Source organism: Magnolia sinica, chromosome 9 (assembly GCF_029962835.1).
Source record: "Magnolia sinica isolate HGM2019 chromosome 9, MsV1, whole genome shotgun sequence".
NCBI classification, from domain to species: Eukaryota; Viridiplantae; Streptophyta; class Magnoliopsida; order Magnoliales; family Magnoliaceae; genus Magnolia; species Magnolia sinica.
The window spans coordinates 26,806,347-26,825,801 of record NC_080581.1 but is presented as its reverse complement, the minus strand read 5'-3'; the positions used below and the strand labels follow the sequence as shown (position 1 = coordinate 26,825,801).

The 19,455-nt window shown below is 36.7% G+C and overlaps 1 protein-coding gene across 2 annotated transcripts; it reads right to left on the bottom strand.

Moving 5' to 3' along the window:
* Positions 1 to 1,166: 1,166 nt before the first annotated feature.
* On the bottom strand, positions 1,167 to 18,505 carry LOC131254757 (triphosphate tunnel metalloenzyme 3). Of its 2 annotated transcripts, none has more exons than XM_058255476.1 (2): positions 17,688 to 18,505; positions 1,167 to 1,421 (listed from the first exon to the last, which is right to left on the bottom strand). In XM_058255476.1, exons 1-2 carry the CDS (start codon positions 18,389 to 18,391, stop codon positions 1,376 to 1,378), a joined length of 750 nt encoding a protein of 249 aa, XP_058111459.1. In that variant the 5' UTR covers positions 18,392 to 18,505; the 3' UTR covers positions 1,167 to 1,375. The 2 variants fall into 2 exon arrangements, with proteins under 2 accessions (XP_058111459.1, XP_058111460.1); XM_058255477.1 differs by lacking the exon at positions 1,167 to 1,421 and adding an exon at positions 1,484 to 1,946 and having other exon boundaries at positions 17,688 to 18,495.
* Positions 18,506 to 19,455: the final 950 nt, after the last annotated feature.

Genomic DNA, 19,455 nt, shown 5'->3' with positions numbered 1-19,455 from the left:
GTTGTCCTATATTTTAGTTTGTTTGTTTAGAAAAAACTGAAGTTTTTCACTATAAATAACTACAAATATAATTTATAAAATCATAGGTACAAAAAATAAGACGTGTATTGAAATATAATAGACTAATGTAATAACGAAAATATTAACATGTATCCACCCAACGAACCCGACTGAGCCCAGTTGTGTTGGGCTTGGGTTGAGAATTCCCAACCCAAGGTTGGGCTGGATTGGGTTAGGGTTGGGGTATAGGAACCTTGGGTTGGGCCAGGGTTGAGCACCAACCCGACTCAATCCGCCCAACTTTCAGCCCTACTTCTACCAGCTTCTCTGACAAGATAAAGCTATTAGAAGTGTGCAATTGCTTCTATTTTGACAAAGAAGCTGCTACAAACACACCGTTAATTACTTTATTCATTCATAACAATTACAAATGCATCAAATACTATAATTTTAATTATTAAAATATGAATTCGAGTTGATCAAAGACACGACTGATTTTTCAAGTTGACCCAACTCGGCTAGACATCAAGTCAAGTCGAGTTTTACAATTGTTGAACTATTGGTGCTACACCAACTTCAGATAAACCATGACCAGCAGGTGAACAGCTAATATGCTTATATGGATGCAACATTGCAAGGTTATTTCAAGTACTTGAGTAATGGAATACCTTGTGAAATCAGCGACATTGATGTCAAAGAAACTTACATGGTTGCAACATTGTCAAGTTTCCTGCAAGTACTTCAGTATACAGGCCTGTTTGGGTGGGAATAATGCAAAATTCAAACATGGAAACAAAAAAAAAATGTGGAAAACCACAGAAAAAGAATCCACCATCCACTATTTGTTGGGCATCTCTGTCTTCCATAGAAATTGATCTGTTTTTCCTCCGCCGATGTTTCGATGGCAGTTCTTTTTTGGTGTGGAAAACCAAACAGAACCCTTAACGGTTGGTTGTCTCATTAAAGAGAGGAAATGCCTATGGATTAGGTTTTCTAGGAGAAATCAATTCACTCATCTTCCAAGGAAATGTGTAATAGTGCCAATAAATCCCCAAAGTTCTACAATATAAAAAACAAAAAACACCACATCCATGAAAATTGATTTTGTTTACAATCATTTTCAGCTTTCCAAATAGCCCGAGGAGATCAAATGTTTGGTCATGATATTGGAAATTCTAAATATATATTTTTATTATAACATAATCAACACTAATAGCATACAGCCATCATTTTGGATCGTACAAATAGTGATTCAGATTGCAAATGACCCATAATCTATATCTCACGATTCAAATTGGGGAATGCAAGGATGTTGGTGAATAAGTCTACCAAGATAATCCCATAATTTTCTCAAACACATCGTCCATGCCTTGCTTCATACCCTCACACAATATTGGCCAATGGCTTCCTCCAGAAATGTGCTCCAAAGAGGAAATGGAGGGAAAAAAGAAAAGAAAAAGATTCAACATGATGATCAAGGTAATTCAATAATGGTATATGGTTTTTTTTATTTAAGAAAAAACTGTATTGGCCCCGTATCGGCCGTTACGGGCCATTTTTTTCCATAACGGCCATTACGTCCTCATAACACAACGTTTCCACTGTTACACAGCCGTTACATAATGGTCTTAAATACCTTAATGATGATTAGTAGTTGTAACAGCTATTAATAAATTTATCTGATCCTGCAAAACCTTCCATCAATTAAACTTCCCACTCAATTCATCCTTATTTCACCTTTCTGCAGCCACCTTCATCACCACAAGTTTGGAGAAGAACCAAAAGCCAAATGACCCTAACATATTTTGAAGTTGACTGACTCACAAAAACTCAAATCCATATCACCAGCCATGGAAAGGAATCTGGTAGCAAGAAAAATACTGGTGCAAAACACGAAACGGGCTGTGGGTAATTAAGGAACCATTGCTTCAATCAATTTTCAGAACCTGCATTATCCAACAGAGAACAGTTTTGTAATCAAGCAAATATTTTAGCACCTTGAGGATCGATCAGACATGAAAGTGGCTACATGCTTGAAGTAAATCTATCCAGACTGTTAGAAAACTATGTTTTTTTATTCTTCTTCTTTATATATATATATATATTTAAAATCTATCCGGACAGGAACCATTCTAGCTCCCTGCCACTACAAAACTTAGGAAAATAAATAAATCACAATTTTTCGAAGTACACATCTTTCCTGAATAAAGTCATTTATGGAAAAGTCTTCTTTCCTGAATAAAATGGATCTTTGCAATTAGAATTGGCAGAAATTGTGATATTTAAAGTTCTAAGAGGAAGAGAGGGAGGGAGGGAGAGATACTACCCTTGTTCTTTCCTAATTTCTATTGTGAGTACGGATGCATTTTGAAGCGGGAGTGGCACCTTGTTAGAAGGATCATGCAATTAATGTTGGACTTAGTCAAGTATCAATGCGGACTGAGTTGGACTGGTCTTAACCGGCATGCAACTCCCTTTGGTACTGATTAACGTGATGACTGCAAAAGTATACAGATAGTATATAATTTCAATGAATTTTTCAATACATTTGGGACTTGTGTAGCCATGTTAGCTTGTCTAGATTGTGTAATCTACATATTGTACTGCTTCCAATACCACATGTTGGCTAATTCGAGTGGATTTAGGTTTAAATTAGTTAATAATTCAATGTGGATCTAGTAAACAAATTTAATTAGTGCTTGATGTGTGTTTAAATTTATGTGACTAACTTAATATAAGTTTACTTTGTTTATATATCTATTTTTGCTGAACATTCCAGATTTTTCTCAAATTTATTTGATTTCTTTTTTTTACTTATTTTTTTTTTCCTTCAAAATTTCTCATTTCTTTCTACCCCACATCATCTAGGCGACTTGTCTTGTATTGAATGAGCCATATCAATACAGCAATATAACTTGGCCTGATACCAGGATGAGTTGCGCTGCGAAAATGAGTTTCAAAACCGTGGTGTTGGTAAGCTACATGGGTCGATGGAAACCAGATTCCACCACCTCCAGAGCATAAATTTTACATATACTTCTACTGTTTCAAACGCTTAAGGGCCTGTTTGGCTGGGCGAATCCCATGGGATTAGGAGGGATGGGATGGATTTTAAGGTAATGATGGTGGTGTCAGTGGATTGGTTTAAGATCCATGGGATTGCTAAATCCCGGGACAAGTTCACTGGGTCTGTTTGGCACGCCCGGCATATCCCGGGATTTTACCTTCCAATCCGTCCAACCAAGGGATGGGATCAATTTTAAGGTAATGATGGTGATGTCAGTGGATTGTTTTAAGATCCATGGGATTGCTTATATCCTGGGACAAGTTCACCTGGTCTGTTTGGCTCGTCATGTATATCCCGGGATATCGTGATCCCATCCCTCCTAATACCGTGGGATCGGTCCGGCCAAACAGGCCCTTAACCTTTTAATCATTGCACTTCAAAGCATCACAAAGAGTAAACTAGTGATTTTTAGTCTTTTAGAGAACGCTTCACGTTTTGGAAGATGAAAATGAGCTCTGAGACACTGTTGTTACCCTTTATCTATTTTGATTTGCATAAGGGAAACAAACATACACGATAGAGAACTACACCATCCTCAAGAGATGATATACTTGAGATTTGATCAAATGCTAAAAACAAGCATTCTTTTCAGCAGCTAGCCTCATAACCAGCCTTCTGAAAAACCATTCTGTTTAGTTCAAAATGAAGGCATTTTATAGCAGTTACTATAGGTATATGTGAAAAGCACACTCCATTAAACATATCCACATTAAATGCACGTCAGACACCATTGTTGAAAAATTAAGTGAGTTGATAGGGACTCGGCCAACTCCACTAACGTCGACCCAAAACCGTGTCAGTTCATAGTATGAATTAGTCCTATAAAAAATCAGCTGAGTTTTTGACAACTTGAAGTTTTACATTGACTTGCTGATCTTACTAAGTCTTGAAAAGTCACCCAAATCAATCTTGTAAATTTTTTTAGAAGTAACAGCAACATTCTTTGATTAGCTAGAGTGTAGGTCAATGACTTCCTTTCATTTTTTAGTTGACTTTTAATATTTCATTTTCAATTTAAATTATCTACCTATTACTATCTTTAATTAGATTTTATGCTTATTTATTTCTAATCATAAGCTTCTTTGCTAGAGGGAGGGAGGGAGGTTTCTCATCTTTTCAAAGTTTTTTTTTTTTTTTTTTTAAAGTGACTGAAATATATTAGAATCTTTTCAAAGGTTTTATGCAAAACTATGTACAAATTAACTTTTATTATGGGTAAGGTTTTGGGAAAAGGGGTTTCAATGGGTGTTGTTAATAGGTTCAAAGTAGAGAATTCATCGCTCCGGGTTTCTCATCTTCAGTTCATTGACGATTCACTCCTCTACCGTTATGCAGAAATTTGTTCAGGAAGATAAGTTGAGAAAGATTATTCGGTGCTTTGAAGTAGTCTTGGGGGTTGAAGATTAACATTCACAAAAGCGAGCTCTTGAATGTAAAATTATCAGATGAAGAAGTGGAAGATTTTCTGGGGGTCTATGGATGCAAAGTTGTTTATCCTCATTTTCCTTGGGCCTTCTTCTATGCATTGGCAAACCCACCGGGCATTGGTGGGATAAGGGGGTTTAAAGGATAGAAAGGGAATTTTCTAGATGGAGAGTAGACATCTGTTCATGAGAGAGAGAATTTCCCTAATCAAGACTACAATGTCCAACATGCCATCATATTTCGATGTCCTTGTTCCAATTCCCAGCCTTGATTCTGTACAAAATGGAGAGGATTAGGTGTGATTTCCTGTGGAAAGGGGAGGAAGGCAAGCATAAATATCATCTACTGCAATGGAACAAGGTGTGTAAACTGATTAGAGAAGGTGCGGGTATAAGAGACTTAATTGATGAATTCAACTCTCTTAGGTAATTGGCTGTGGGGGTTCGGGGTGAAAGAGGAACAGTTTATGGAGAGAGGCAATTACTTCGCATATGGAGGGTGGTTCAGAAAAGAGTCTTCTCTATAGAGCTTTAGCGGTATGGAACCTAGTTACAAGGATCGCTAGCAAATTTAAGGTATCAGTTTCTCATTGGATGATGGGCAAGGTATTCAATAATGGTAACGGTGGCCGTAACAGCCAGCATTATGGCCATTGTGATATTGGCCGTGACGGCCATTATGGCCCTGTGAAGGTTGACATTTTTTTGAAGGGAAAAATGTATCAGCTTCATATTGGTCCATCAGAACCCCATTCGGCCCATTACGGCTATTACAAGCCCGAACCGGGCATTATGGCTCCATCGCATAACAGGCACCATCATTACTGTTATGTAGCGGCTATTACGTGTAACAGTCTTTTAATACCATGGTGATGGGTTGTGCATTTGCTTTTGGGAGGACGTATGGTGCAGCAACAAACTATTGTGTGAAGCTTTCCCAAGCCTGGCTAAATTAGACCGAACGCTGGGAATCACCGTATCCGGATGTTTTCAGTTTTGGGGGGTATTATGGTTCAGAATCTCCCTACCACAGACATTTATGAAGGGGTTGGAAGATATGATTCACTTATTTTTGTTTCTTCAAAGCTGTAGGCTTCAAGCGCTAGCAGCGATGCTTGGGTGTGGGAATGGGAGAGTTCCAGAGATTTTTACTCCAAACATTTATGCGGTGATTTGTGCTCCTGAGTCAAGGATGTCAAACCCTACTGCATTATTTGGTCTTATAGGGGCCGTGTAAGATCACTACATTTGCCTGGTTGGTAGGGAGAAGCAAAGTCCTCACGGTGGACAATCTTCAAAAAAGAAACACAATTACTCCCAATGTTTGTTTACATGCTTCCAAGATGCAGAATATGTCAATAATTTGTTTATGCATTGTGCTTTTGCCAAAGTTGTGTCGAAGCCGTTGCCATTCTTTGGTCTTTTTCAATGTTGCCCGATGCAGTCAAAGCTTTCCTGCTCGCTCTCTCTCTCTCTCTCTCTCTCTGTAAATGTGTTTTATTTTATCCTTCTTTCTATTTTTGTTTTAAATTAGTGTGGCATTACAGCTGTACTTGATCTAGTCTATGGATTGCTTCATTGCTAGATAGACTAATTTAATTCTAGGCTAATTTTCTAGTTAATTGACTTAATTTCTAATTCATATTTACAAAAGAAAAGATAAGACGAGGTCCAAGGCTCCCTTGTCGTAATACCCCTGTTGTCGTTAGCTGGAATAGCGTTAGGCCTTGTTGGGGAATTCAATTATTGACAAGCCACTCATCTTATTTTATATTTTGTAAACATGGATCCAGAAAGGAGATCAATTTCTAGAAAGTCTGCCAAAAAATTAGAAAAATCTGATAGCAACTCTGCAAGCCAAACATCTAGAAAATCCATATATAAAAGTGTTAAATCCAAAGTAACCAAATGATTTTCTACCCAAAGTAATTTTAAGGAAGATTCTGCCAAATCTTCAATAGGAATAACTAGTATTGCCAAAACAGATAACGTTAAAACTATGTCCACAAAAAACCAAGAAGAAATCAAATTCTCAGATATAGAGCAATCTCTCCAAAATTGGAGTATCTTAAAAGTTCTTATGGAAGAAATATATCGAGAAGGTTTTTTTCCAAAATGATGATTCTCTTGACACAGATTTCGTCATCAAAACTGTAGAATAAACAAGACCTATATCTCACCAAAGTGAAGATATGGATTTGTTTTCTACTCAAGAACTTCTTCAATATTCCAACAAGTACAACTATGTGCATGTTGGACTTATTCAAATCGTTGTTAAGCCCCTAACCAGATTGGGACTTCAAGCTTCTATCCTAGTCTCTCTAAGAGATATGTTTTCGCCAATTCCAAGATTCTTTAATTGGATTAGTTAAGGCCAATCTTAGCAATGGTCCGGCTTTTTTCAATTGCATTCTAAACTTCTGTCTCATTGACAGATAACCACTTGTTTAAATTCCTTCGATTACGAGTTTATACAAAAGGTTTCGATATGTTTCCAGTATGTGAAAATATAGCGGTAACATACCGTATATATTACAAATTAATGAAAACTGACAAATTAATGAAAACTGTAACACCTGGAACAACATATGATGACTAAATTAAAAGTTTAACTACCTTATTAATGACAAATCTCACCCATAATGTTGTAACTCTAAAACGCATAAAATGGGACGATGTCGATCTTTCAGGTAGGCATCTTAAGGATGCTCAAAAGAAGATGCCAAATGAAAAAACAGAACCCGAAATTATAAAAACTAATAAAGATGGATCTGTAAATATAATATTTGCCAAAGATGAAACATTTATTCCAAGTTCTTCTCAATCTTTGCCAAATCCACCAAAAGTTGTTCCCATACATATCTTTAGTCCAAGATATCAAAAACAAAAAGGTGATTATAATCCTTCCGAAAGTGACTTTCCTCAGATCAATATGATATCCGCTACTTGCCAAAAACAATCAGACTCCTTTACCATAAATATAGAATTTCTGAAAAAGGATTTCTAAAAATATCTATTAACCAAATGGTATTTCAAAATATCCATGAAGCAACTAAAAGAGATCTTAAAGACAAATAATATCTCCAAATGAACCAAATAAAGATTACCATTCCTTTTTTCACGTGGTTTAAAAACTTTTGTGAAGATCAAACTCCTATGCCAAAAGAGATTCTTATGCTCCAAAATCTCACACAAAAATGGGAATCTCCAACAAGATAATCAATAACTCAAGCTTTTCCCTCATTTCCAATTAATCAAAATATCAGGTACAACTACCTCCCCAATCAAAGTTGTTGAAAAAAATGAGTGCAGATCGACCAATTACTCCAAAAGATCTAGCTTCAATAGTTGAATAAAACAATTACACTAATACCTTTCTTCATACTATAAGACAACAAATGCTTTCTCAACAAAGCTTACTACCTTCTTCTTCCTCTTTGGCAGCAATGCCTCAAAGAAAAAACTCTGCTTTCTTTCTGCCAAAAGAACCAATTAAACCAGCTTTTCCAAACCAAAATACAACACTACTTTGGAAAATCTCATAAAGAGAATTAACCATAGTTAGGAATTTGGTATACGGTAAAAATATAAGATGATAAAAGATCAAAGCACTAAATATACTGAAAAAAACATGTTAAAATTTTAACCACAAGGAATAGGAATGCCAACAAGTCAAATATAAGTTACGCATGACAACTAACCACTTGCTCTAAAAGCTTAAACTGATAGAGTATGGCGAATCAACCCCTTTATCTTATAGCCCAGGTTAGGCCCTCAGGCGAACCCCCCTCGTGGGCCCCACTTCACATGGGTCTCATCTCACACGAGCCACCCAACTCACATAGGCCGCCCACCCCAAGTGTGCTCCCACTTCACACCATGGTGTGCCGTAAAGGCCGTTACAGGGCCATAATGGCTGTTACGTAAAGGTAACGGTGGCAACCGTTACACGTTATGGGGTCGTAACGGCTGTAACAACCGTTATGGAAAAAAAGATCTGTAATTGTCGATAACGACACGTTACGTCCCCTATAAAGGCCATAACAACCCAACAATTGTCTGCTATGAGGAATATACAGGTTTTCCATACTTCCTAATTAACATTACGGGGCAGATACTGGTTTTTTAAGAATTTTTTTTCAATAAAAAAAATAGATCATAACGGCCGTTACGGGGACCGTAATAGCCGTTACAACTCGTATCGTAAAGGTAATGGTGGTGGCTGTTACGGCCACCGTTACCGTTACAGAACACCTTGCTTCACATAAGTCACCCCACTCGAACCCGATGTGAAAATGCCCTACATTAAACAAGTACGTCGAGTTGTAACATGGCTTAAAAAGTTTAAGACAAAAAATTCAACCATCCATATTGAGGAAGATGCTTCAAAGGGTTTATAAGAAAGTTGAAGAGGGAAGTTAAACTTGGGAAGAAGAATGCAGCTTTAAAATTAAAGGACTTAAATGTTTAATGTGGGAATAGAATAAATATTTTAACTAACAATGGTATAATAAATACTCATATATAACACAAGTAGCATGAATTAGTTTTATCTTCTTTTCTTCTTTTTTTAAGCATTGGCACTGAGTTTTCATTTTCCAAGTTAGCCAATGGTGAGATAATTATGTTTCCATTATTGGTGGACGACAATAACCCAAATATCTCCTCATTCTTGAACTCATAAATCAAGTTCAGAATCCTGAAGAAAAGGCCAAATACTTGGCACAGGCTCTTGAAAATGCCTTAAGCCAAAACCTTCCTAAGGAAAAAGAAAAAACTTTTCCTTTCAAAAAACCCATAGTTATAACTTCAACATCTCAAAACCAAAACAGAAACTCAAGTCTCTCTGCAAGATCTCTATAAAGAAGTTAATCTTCTTAAAAGAGAAGTTGCATCTCTTAAAAGAGAAATTGAACTCTTACAACTCACAAACCAAAAAGATACAAATGATTAAATTGACAATTATCCTGTCAATTCCCTTACCACATATCAATTCCAAAAATGGTATACTCCAATAACTCTTTCCAACCAATTCTTTCAAAAGGAAGTCATTGCCTTAATAGACTCAGGTGCTAACTTGAACTGTCTTCGAGAAGGATTAATTCCTACTCAGTTCTGTGAGAAGACTAATAGCACAATTTATACTACTAATAGTCAAGAATCTCACATCCAATACAAATTGCCAAACGTTCATGTTTGTAAAAATGGAGTGTAAAAATCTACGACACGATGCCATTCTCGGCACTCCCCTCATATTAAAAATAAAACCCTTTACTACTACTAGGAAAGGTATCCAAACCAAAATAAATTCTATAGATCTCTTCTTTGAATTTATTAAACCACCTCAAACTGGTTTAATTTCAGAAGTCATCAACTGTGTCTCTCACAAAGAAAACCAAATAAACTTTCTAAGTAATGAAATCTCAAATTTCCAAATCCAAAAGCAACTCAAACAACCAAATTTCAAATCTCAATTAGATAAATTCCAAAAAACTCTTACCAATTCCTGTTTAGAATTACCAAATGCCTTCTGGCACAGAAAAACCCATCTAGTCTCCCTACCCTACATAGAAGACTTTGATGAAAGTCACATTCCTACCAAAGCTAGACCTTCCCAAATGGATTATAGACTTCTTCAACTTTGCGATGAAGAAATCAAATCCCTCCTCCAAATGGGACTCATTCGTCCTTCCAAATCTCAGTGGAGTTATGCTACCTTCTATGTAGAAAATGCAGCTGAACTCGAAAGAGGAGCTCCTAGACTTGTAATTAATTATAAACCACTCAATCAAGTCTTAAAAAATATTCGATATCCAATTTCAAATAAAAAAGACTTATTAAACAGACTTCATAAAGCCAATATATTTTCCAAATTTGACCTAAAATCTGGATTTTGGCAAATTCAGATTCACCCTAAAGATAGATACAAAACGGCCTTCACTGTCCCCTTCGGTCATTTCGAATGGAACGTGATGCCCTTTGGTCTAAAAAACGCTCCCTCAGAGTTCCAAAAAATAATGAATGAAATCTTTTACCCTTTTAAAGATTTCATCATTACCTATATAGATGACATACTCATCTATTCTCAAAATATCCAACAGCACTGGAAGCATTTAGAAATCTTTAAATCAACTATTGAAAGAAATGGTCTTGTTCTTTCTCAAAGAAAGATCAAGCTCTTTCAATCTGAAATACAATTTCTAGGCTTCAAAATCTGGCAAAATACTATCCAACCAATCCAAAGAGTAATAAACTTTGCAAAAAAAAATTCCTGACAAAATCGTTGATAAAAAACAACTCCAAAGATTTCTAGGATGTTTAAATTATCTCTGATTTTTACCAAGATTTAGCCAAAGATAGATCAATTTTGCAAAATCTTTTGTGCAAAAAACCAAAATCATCTTGGTTGGAAGATCATGGCAAAGTAGTTCAAAACATAAAGACCAAAGTCAAAATTTTTCCTTGTCTCAACCTTTCCAACCCTGATTTTCCAAAACTAATCCAAACAGACGCCTCTGATATTGGATACGGAGCTATCCTTTTACAAAAAACTCTAAAAGGACAAGAACAACTTGTTCGTTTTTCTTCTGGAACTTGGAACCAAACACAACAAAATTATTCTACAATAAAAATAAAAAAAAAATAAAAATTGTCGATGGTTTCTTGCATTCTCAAATTCCAAAGCGATTTTTTAAAGTTCACTTTGCGCGTAAATTGTAAAGCAACCAAAGAAGTTTTGAAAAAAGATGTCAAAATCTTGCATCAAAACAAATTTTTGCCAGATGGCATTGAGTTTATCCCCGGTAAATCAAACTCTTTGCCTGATTACCTTTCTTGTGAATTCTTATAGGGAAAGCCCAAAAATGGCACCAAAAGCCAATCCTCAAAATGCCAAAACCAAAGCAAATGAAAAAATGGAAATTGAAATTTCCAATACCTTCTTCCCTCTCTTTCTTCTCAACAGCCAAAACATTGAGAGAAAATAGTCGAATACTCAGCCAAACATTGAAGAATACCAACTCAAAGGAAAACATAGGGTTTTAACCCTAGATTCCAAACTTGCCAAATTACCAGAAGATGCACTGATACCAAAAATCTTCTTGCCCCAAAATCATTTTCATCCCAAACAACCAAATTTATTTAGAAAATACTATAAAGATATCTTGAATCAAACCAACAGTGCGATCTTTGAACACCGCACTAACAAAAATAAACAGAATACTCATTTTCCAAAATGAAGATATTGCACATCATTAGCCAAATGAATGGGGAAATTCCCTTTCTCAATACCAAAATGTCCGAAGTCTAAAGGGGCAGTCCAACTCTTTCACTTACTGGGACTACATGGATGTGTGGAAATACGCACTCTTTTTCCAAAATTCAGATAAGGGTCATTCTTAGTTCTTAAATTTTTCAAGACCATACATAAAAAATATCCCACCTTGCTTCTACACTCAATGGTGGACTTTGTTCGGAGCACACTCTGCAATTCTTCCAGATGTCCTCCTTACTATGCCAAAATGGAGAAATTACAGAATCCTGAATTCCCTGCTCATTCTGTAATGTTATACTTTGCCAAACATGGACTTCCGTGGATCCTAAAATGGAAATACGAACTTCACCCCTCCGAATACCAAAACGCCAAAGTACTCTTCCAAACAACCTACATCAAATGGTGGAATAAATTTGATTGCGAAATAGTCCTCGAAGCGACTAAACAATCAGTTATCCAAACGACAATGCCAAAAACCTTTAAAGAAGCTATTTCTACTTCAAAGCCTGACGAAGCAGCAATATTGAATAAAGAACTAGCTGAACTCAAATCCGCCTTCATCGCTCTTCAAGATCAAGTATCCAGTCGTCATGGATCTACTTATCTTGAATCTGAAGAATCTTCCACGGCGCCTCCAGAAGAAGACGAGGCAAATATTTTCTTTTAAAGCCAAGCTAAAAGCCACTCTTATTAAAGCTCAGCCACGAAGCCGTTGAGCACCGACTACGCCAAAAGACAAATCGCCACCTCTTCAAAAATCATCAGAAAAATCTAAAAGAACTACTGTAGCGAGAAACGCTAAAATCACTGTAGCACTATTTACTGTAGCAAATAGTAAAACTGCACAATTGCCAAAATCGAGTACTATTCGCCCATGGATTCTAATAAAGCTCTCACTAAGAATATTAGCAAGTTTTCTAGTAGAACTACTGTCTGACAAAAATAAAATCATCTCTTTATATAGAGACTTACAAAAACACTATATAGAAACTGTGGGTAAAATCCGTGGGCGAATAGTACTCGGTTTTAGCAACTGTGCAGTTTTACTGTATAGTTTTACTATTTACTACAGTAAAAACTGCTACAGTGATTTTGGTGTTTTTTGCTACAGTAATTCTTTTGGATTTTTCTGACGATTTTTGAAGAGGTGACGATTTGGCTTTTGGCGTAGTTGGTGTTCAACGGCTTCGTGGTTGAGCTTTAATAGGAGCGGCTTTTGGCTTGGCTTTAGAAGAAAATATCTGCGCCGTCTTCTTCTGGAGGGGTTGTGAAAGATTCTTTAGATTCAAGATAAGTAGATCCATGGCGGCTGGATACTTGATCTTAAAGGGCGATGAAGGCGGATTTGAGTTCGGCTAGTTCTTTCTTCAATATTACTACTTCGTCAGGCTTTGAAGTAGAAATAATTTCTTTGAAGGTTTTTGACATTGTTGTTTGGAAGACTGATTGTTTAGTCGCTTCAAGGACTATTTTGCAATCAAATTTATGCCACCATTTGATGTAGGTTGTTTGGAAGATTATTTTGGCGTTTTGGTATTCTGTCATACTATCAATGTTCCATTCATAAAGATGATTTCCATCAAAATGAAGGCGAGAAAATGTTTGTTGTTCTTCGATTTGAACATCAAAAGGGGTTGGTCTTTTGTAGTAATGTTTGGTTGGTTTGACAACACTATGGATTTGGGGTTGTTGTATTTCAAGAAATTGATTTTTGGCTCTTTCTAGATCTGATTCTTCAGTTTCAGAGGATTCTTCTTCAAAAGAAACATCATATGTGTCTAATTGGTTTATTTGGAGATTTTGGATTTGATCTGAAATTTCATCTTGTCCTTTTTTGTAGTATTGGTAAAGACATTTACAGATGGATTTTTTGCCTTTTGTAATTCTTTGGCTACTTCAACTACAAAATTTGAACGAACCTCATTTGGGTTTGGAAAAGCTGGTTTAATTGATTCTTTTAGCAAAAGAAAAGCAGAGGTTTTTCTTCGAGGCATTGGTGCCGAAGAAGAAGAAGAATGTAGTAAGCTTTGTTGAGAAAGCATTTGTTGTCCTATAATATGAAGAAAGGTATCGGTGTAGTTATTTTGTTCAACTATTAGAGCTAAATCTTTTGGAGTAATTAGTCAATCTGCACTCATTTTTTCAACGACTTTGATTGGGGAGGTAGTTGTACCTGATATTTTGATTGATTGGAATGGGGGAAAAGTTTGAGTTATTAAACCACGTGAAAAAAGGAATGGTAATCTTTATTTAGTTCATTTGGAGATATCATTTGTCTTTAAGATTTCTTTTAGTTGCTTCAAGGATAGTTTTAAAATACCATTTGGTTAATGGATGTTTTTGAAAATCCATTTTCAAAAGTTTTGTATTTATGGTAAAGGAGTCTTATTGTTTTTGGCAAGTAGCCGAAATCATATTGATCTAAGGAAAGTCACTTCTGGAAGGATTATAATCATCTTTTTGTCTTTGATATCTTGGACTAAAGATATGTGTGAGAACAACTTTTGGTGGATTTGGCAAAGATTGAGAAGAACTTGGAGTAGATGGTTCGTATTTGGCAAATATTATATCTATAGATCCATCTTTATTAGTTTTTATAATTTTGGATTCTATTTTTTCATTTGCCGTCTTCTCTTGAGCATCCTCAAGATGCCAATCTGAAAGATTGACATCGTCCCATTTTATACGTTTTGGAGTTACAACATTATGGGTGAGATTTGTCATTAATAAGGTAGTTAACCCTTTAATTTGGCCATCATATGTTGTTTCAGATGCTACAGTTTTCATTAATTTGTAATATATACAGTATGTTACTGCAATATTTTCGCATCCTGGAAATATATCGAAACCTTTTGTATAAACTCCTAATCGAAGGAATTTAAACAAGTGGTTATCTGTCAATGAGACTGAGAAGTTTGGAATGCAATTGAAAAAAACTGGACCATCGCTAAGACTGGCCTTAACTAATCCAATTAGAGTCTTGGAATTGGCAAAAACGTATATTTCTTAGAGAGACTAGGACAGAAGCTTGAAGTCTCAATCTGGTTAAGGGCTTAACAGCGATTTGAACAAGTCCAACATGCACATAGTTGTACTTGTGAGAATATTGAAGAAGTTCTCGAGTAGAAAACAGATCCATATCTTCACTATGGTGAGATGTAGGTCTTGTTTGTTCCACAGTTTTGACGACGAAATCTATTTCAAGAGAATCATCATTTTGGAAAGAACATTCTCGAAATATTTCTTCTGTAGGAACTTTTGGGATATTCCAATTTTGTAGAAATTGCTCAATATTTGAGAATCTGATTTCTTCTTGGCTTTTTATAGACATAGTTTCAGCGTTAGTTGTTTTGGCAATACTAGTTATTCTTATTGAAGATTTGGCAGAATCTTCCTTTATTTATGTCGATAATGACTATTAATACACGGAATTGATGTACCATTTCTAATCAGATACCTTTGTTTCAAATTGATGAAGCCTGCACATATGATCTATGAACGGTGAATTTCATCTTCAATTTTTTATATTTATTTCTAAATTTTTTACGGAAGTTAGTGATAACAAGTGTTTCATTTCTCCGCAGCCAACATATAAACAGAGGCAACTTAAATGATATTAACATTCGATCAGTAGGACATTTTTTGGTTGGTATCACAAGATACATCGACTAAAAATTATGATGTAAACTGAATATAATCCTTCGTGTGTTCATACTTTATAATGGGATGCCATCCCCATTGTTTTGTCCCACATGTAGCAAAAAATAGAGTTGTTGAACAGAAACACGAACACAGTATCAAATTAGCTCTTGCCACTTAACAAGGTTATTTATGAGTAAGATAACCTTCGTGTGTTCACACTTTATAATGGGATGCCATCCCCACTGTTTTGTCCCACATGTAGCAAAAAATAGAGTTGTTGAACAGAAACATGAACACAGTATCAAATTAGCTCTTGCCACTTAACAAGGTTATTTATGAGTAAGATACCAACTTTTGTATGGAAAATAACAAATTTAGATTGTCAGATGCACTATTAACCAAACCCAGTAACACTCTGTGTTATATCTTCATTCCAAAAGTTACTTGATGAGAACCTGGATGATTGTGTGTTAGAAACTTGCAATCATTTCTGTACATATGTTATTTTTCTTGCATCACGAGGAAACAAAATTCAGGTAAAGATTTTCCATGTCTTTCTGGGCTGAAGATGATACTTAGTGCATTTTGCTGCTATTATCCACACAATGTCGTATTATCATCTCGTTGCCACTTAAAAGATGCTCATTTTAGAACTTCTACTTCAAATATATTAGACCCAGTCAAAATTTACTAGACTAGGCTAAGCCGGACTGTCCACTCATCCAAGTCTTGAGACTCATTGGTTGAACAAGCCAAGTCTGAGTTCCTAATTTCCAAACAATGTCTGGCATTCGTGAACACAAGTATTAGCCAAGATTATCTAATTATACAAACCCAATATCATCATATAACTAGATGGACATCTTGGCATGTTGGCTTTTATGGCATTGTCGTATTTGACACATTATTCCTAAATTCAGCAGTTTTAAGGCATCCTAAATTGAAAATCCCTATCACTAGGGCCATTGATCTGATAAGCCACACCATGGATGCCCACTACCTCATAAATATCCTTGATTGGACAATCTAAATCAATCCTAACCTCTTTGATTGGCGTCCTCCAAATGGGTACGGTTAAGAATAGAGATATAGTCACATACAACGTTCGACAAGACATACGTGAAGGGTTGGAAGAGTAATAATCTTCCAATGTCCGTAACTTCTGCTCCATGGTTATTGACAGAGGGGTCCATTAGATCAATGACAACCATTGACTCTACCTGTCCTGACTTCATGATCATATAATTCCTCTTCAAATCCACTCCAACTACCCAAAACACCCATAATTCCCAACCATATTGTGGCCACATAAAAGATATTCCATTTTAGAACTTCTACTATAGATATATGAGACCTGGTCAAAATTTATGAGACTAAGGCTAAGCCAGAATGTCCGCTCATCAGTCTTGACTCATTGGTTGACCAAGCCAAGTCTGGATTCCTAGTTTCCGAACAATGTTTGATATTCATGAACACATGTATTAGTCAGATTATCTAATTATACAAACATGATCTACCAATATCATCATATAACTGAATGGACATGTTGGCATGTTGGGTTTTATGGCGTTGTCGAGTTTGACGCATCATTCCTAAATTCAGTAGTTGTAGGGCATCCAAAATTGAAAATCCCTACGAGTGGGGCTGTTCAATGAATGCCCTCTGCCTCAAAACTCTCCTTGATTGGACAAATCTAAATCAATCCTAACATTTTTGATTGGTGGGGTCCAGCTCCATGGCTTAGTGGTAGACAGACCCTGTTTCAGCACTAAGATCATGTGATCAAGTGCCCATGAAGTGTGGGTGTAGGAGTGTGTGTGGTGTGGGTGTGGGTGTGGGTGTGGGTGTGTGTAAATAAATAAATAAATAAAACCCTTTGACTGGTGACCTTCAAATGGATGGTTAAGAATCAAGATATAGTCACATACACTGTTCAACAACACAAACACGGTTGGAAGACTAATAATCTTCCAACATTGGTAACTCATAACTCCTGCTCCATGGTTAGTCCATCAAATCAATGGCCTCAATCACCAAACCAGGGGCCCCATTAGTCCCAACTTCATGATCATATAATTCCTCTTCAAATCCATTCCAACTAACCATAATTCCCACCACAAATCGAATCAGATCATGATTCACATCTAATGAAACAACAATCACACCAACAATTCAATAGTCCAAACCACCATATCAATTTATAATTAGAAAGATAAGAGTAAATTCCAAACTCAATTCAAACAGACGAAACGAAAAGAGAAGAAGAAGAATCAATACTCACTGGGGAAGCTTCCTGGACCGGAAGACAGCGAACTTCGACACCTCTGAGTACATGTACGGGATCCCGTTCCTCCCGAGCAGATCCTCTAGCATCCGCTTCGCCCTATCGGGATCCGTGCTCTCGCACTCGATCTCGTAGCTCGTCCCGAACTCGTACTGCGTCTCGTCAAGCTCCAGCGTCAGCCCCTCCCATTCATACACAGCCCGCACATTCCGGAACCCACCGAGGCACACCAATTCCACGTTGCCGCACCCAAATTCCTCCCTAACCCTCTTGAGGATCCTGGAATCAACGGATGAGAGGCGCCAGGGCTCGGAAACGCAGGCTCGGCCAATGGCAGGGTCCATCTCCTCCTCGTCCTCGCTGACGCGGCTGATGCCATCGACGATAGAGGGACGAGCTTTGAGGGAGACGACGCAGCGGGAATCCTGGTCGTAGAAGCGGAGGCGGAGGGCGGCGAGCTGGGAGGAGAGCTGGGAGGTGGGCCCGTCGAAGAAGATGTTTTCTTGGAGGTGGGTCTTGAGATGGACGGATGAGAGAACATCTGAGAGCTTCTGATGGGCGGCTGAGTCTGGGAGACGAAGCTTCACTTCTACTTCCATTGCGGAAGGGAAGTTGTTTGATGTTTTGGGAGAGTAGGAACGGTTAAGGAGAGAAATCCAACTCCTGGGAGGAATAGGATTCCAATGAAATGAGATCCTCATGTTGGGACCATATATCTTCCAATCTGTGGAAGAATTTATGCGGCACGCTGTGATGATCTAGACCGTTCATCTACGGATGCCCATGATAAGGGGTCGTTTTGCAGCTTCCATTTGGTTTCTGACTTAAGAAATTCTGATTCTTCAATCATTTCAGTTAGTGGGATGCCCATAAATGATTTAAAGGTAAATGTGTTTATAAGTTTGATTGACTTTAAAGCTATAAATGATCCACAGATAAATAATTGGCTATGCTTGGATAGCCTTTATTTAATCTTAGAAAGCCAATTTTTTCATTTCTAGCCATTGGGCCATAAATAGAGAATGGTACATGGAATCCAACTCTCTCTACATATGAGATGGGGATAAATGTTATAAATCATTTACTGCCTATAAATATCTTTAAAATAAAAAAATAAAAAATCCAAATGCAATGTGCAAATAATTTACAACCCAGCTCATTTATAGGCATCGAAATAACCTCTTATATTTAGCAACTGAATTTTCAATCTGATGAGAAATTGGAAATTATATTTGGTGGCTGGGATTTTTTACTTGAGCTTTATTAGAGAGATATGAGAGATCAATTATGTTAGTCGGAGAGGATTGAAAATTCGGGACTTTACATCCCATCTCTTCTTTTGGATTTTAGAAGGAGCTATTTGAGGATTTTCAATTCAAGTTATATTTGAAATCCGAATTTGAAGAGTTGGCAAACACAAATTGGATTGAAAATCCAGGGTTTCAATTCCTAGTTCACAAAATTTCATTCTATCGAATAACCCCAAGATGATTCATAAAGAAAGAAAACCATTTTAGGAGGGGATATGTTTTCCATGGAATCGAGATCCTTCGTTTTCGCAAGTAAAAAGGAGCAAATTTGCTGAAAAAGAATAAGAATCCATGGAGAAGTCATTACCACAATCCTAGGGCGGTGCCAAACATGAGAAATCTAGATTTTGCACCCATGGCTCTTCCTTGAGTGATTATTTCTATGAATCTAAATTATGATAATTAATGCAACTTTTGACTAATATAAAACTATGATAATTAAGGTTCTTTCTATG

Coding starts and splice junctions, on each gene's coding strand:
- LOC131254757 (XM_058255476.1), bottom strand. CDS start 18,391: ATGAGGATCTCATTTCATTGGAATCCTATTCCTCCCAGGAGTTGGATT. Junction 1,422..17,687: donor CGGTCCAGGAAGCTTCCCCA/GTGAGTATTGAT, acceptor TCCTCTTTGGAG/CACATTTCTGGAGGAAGCCA.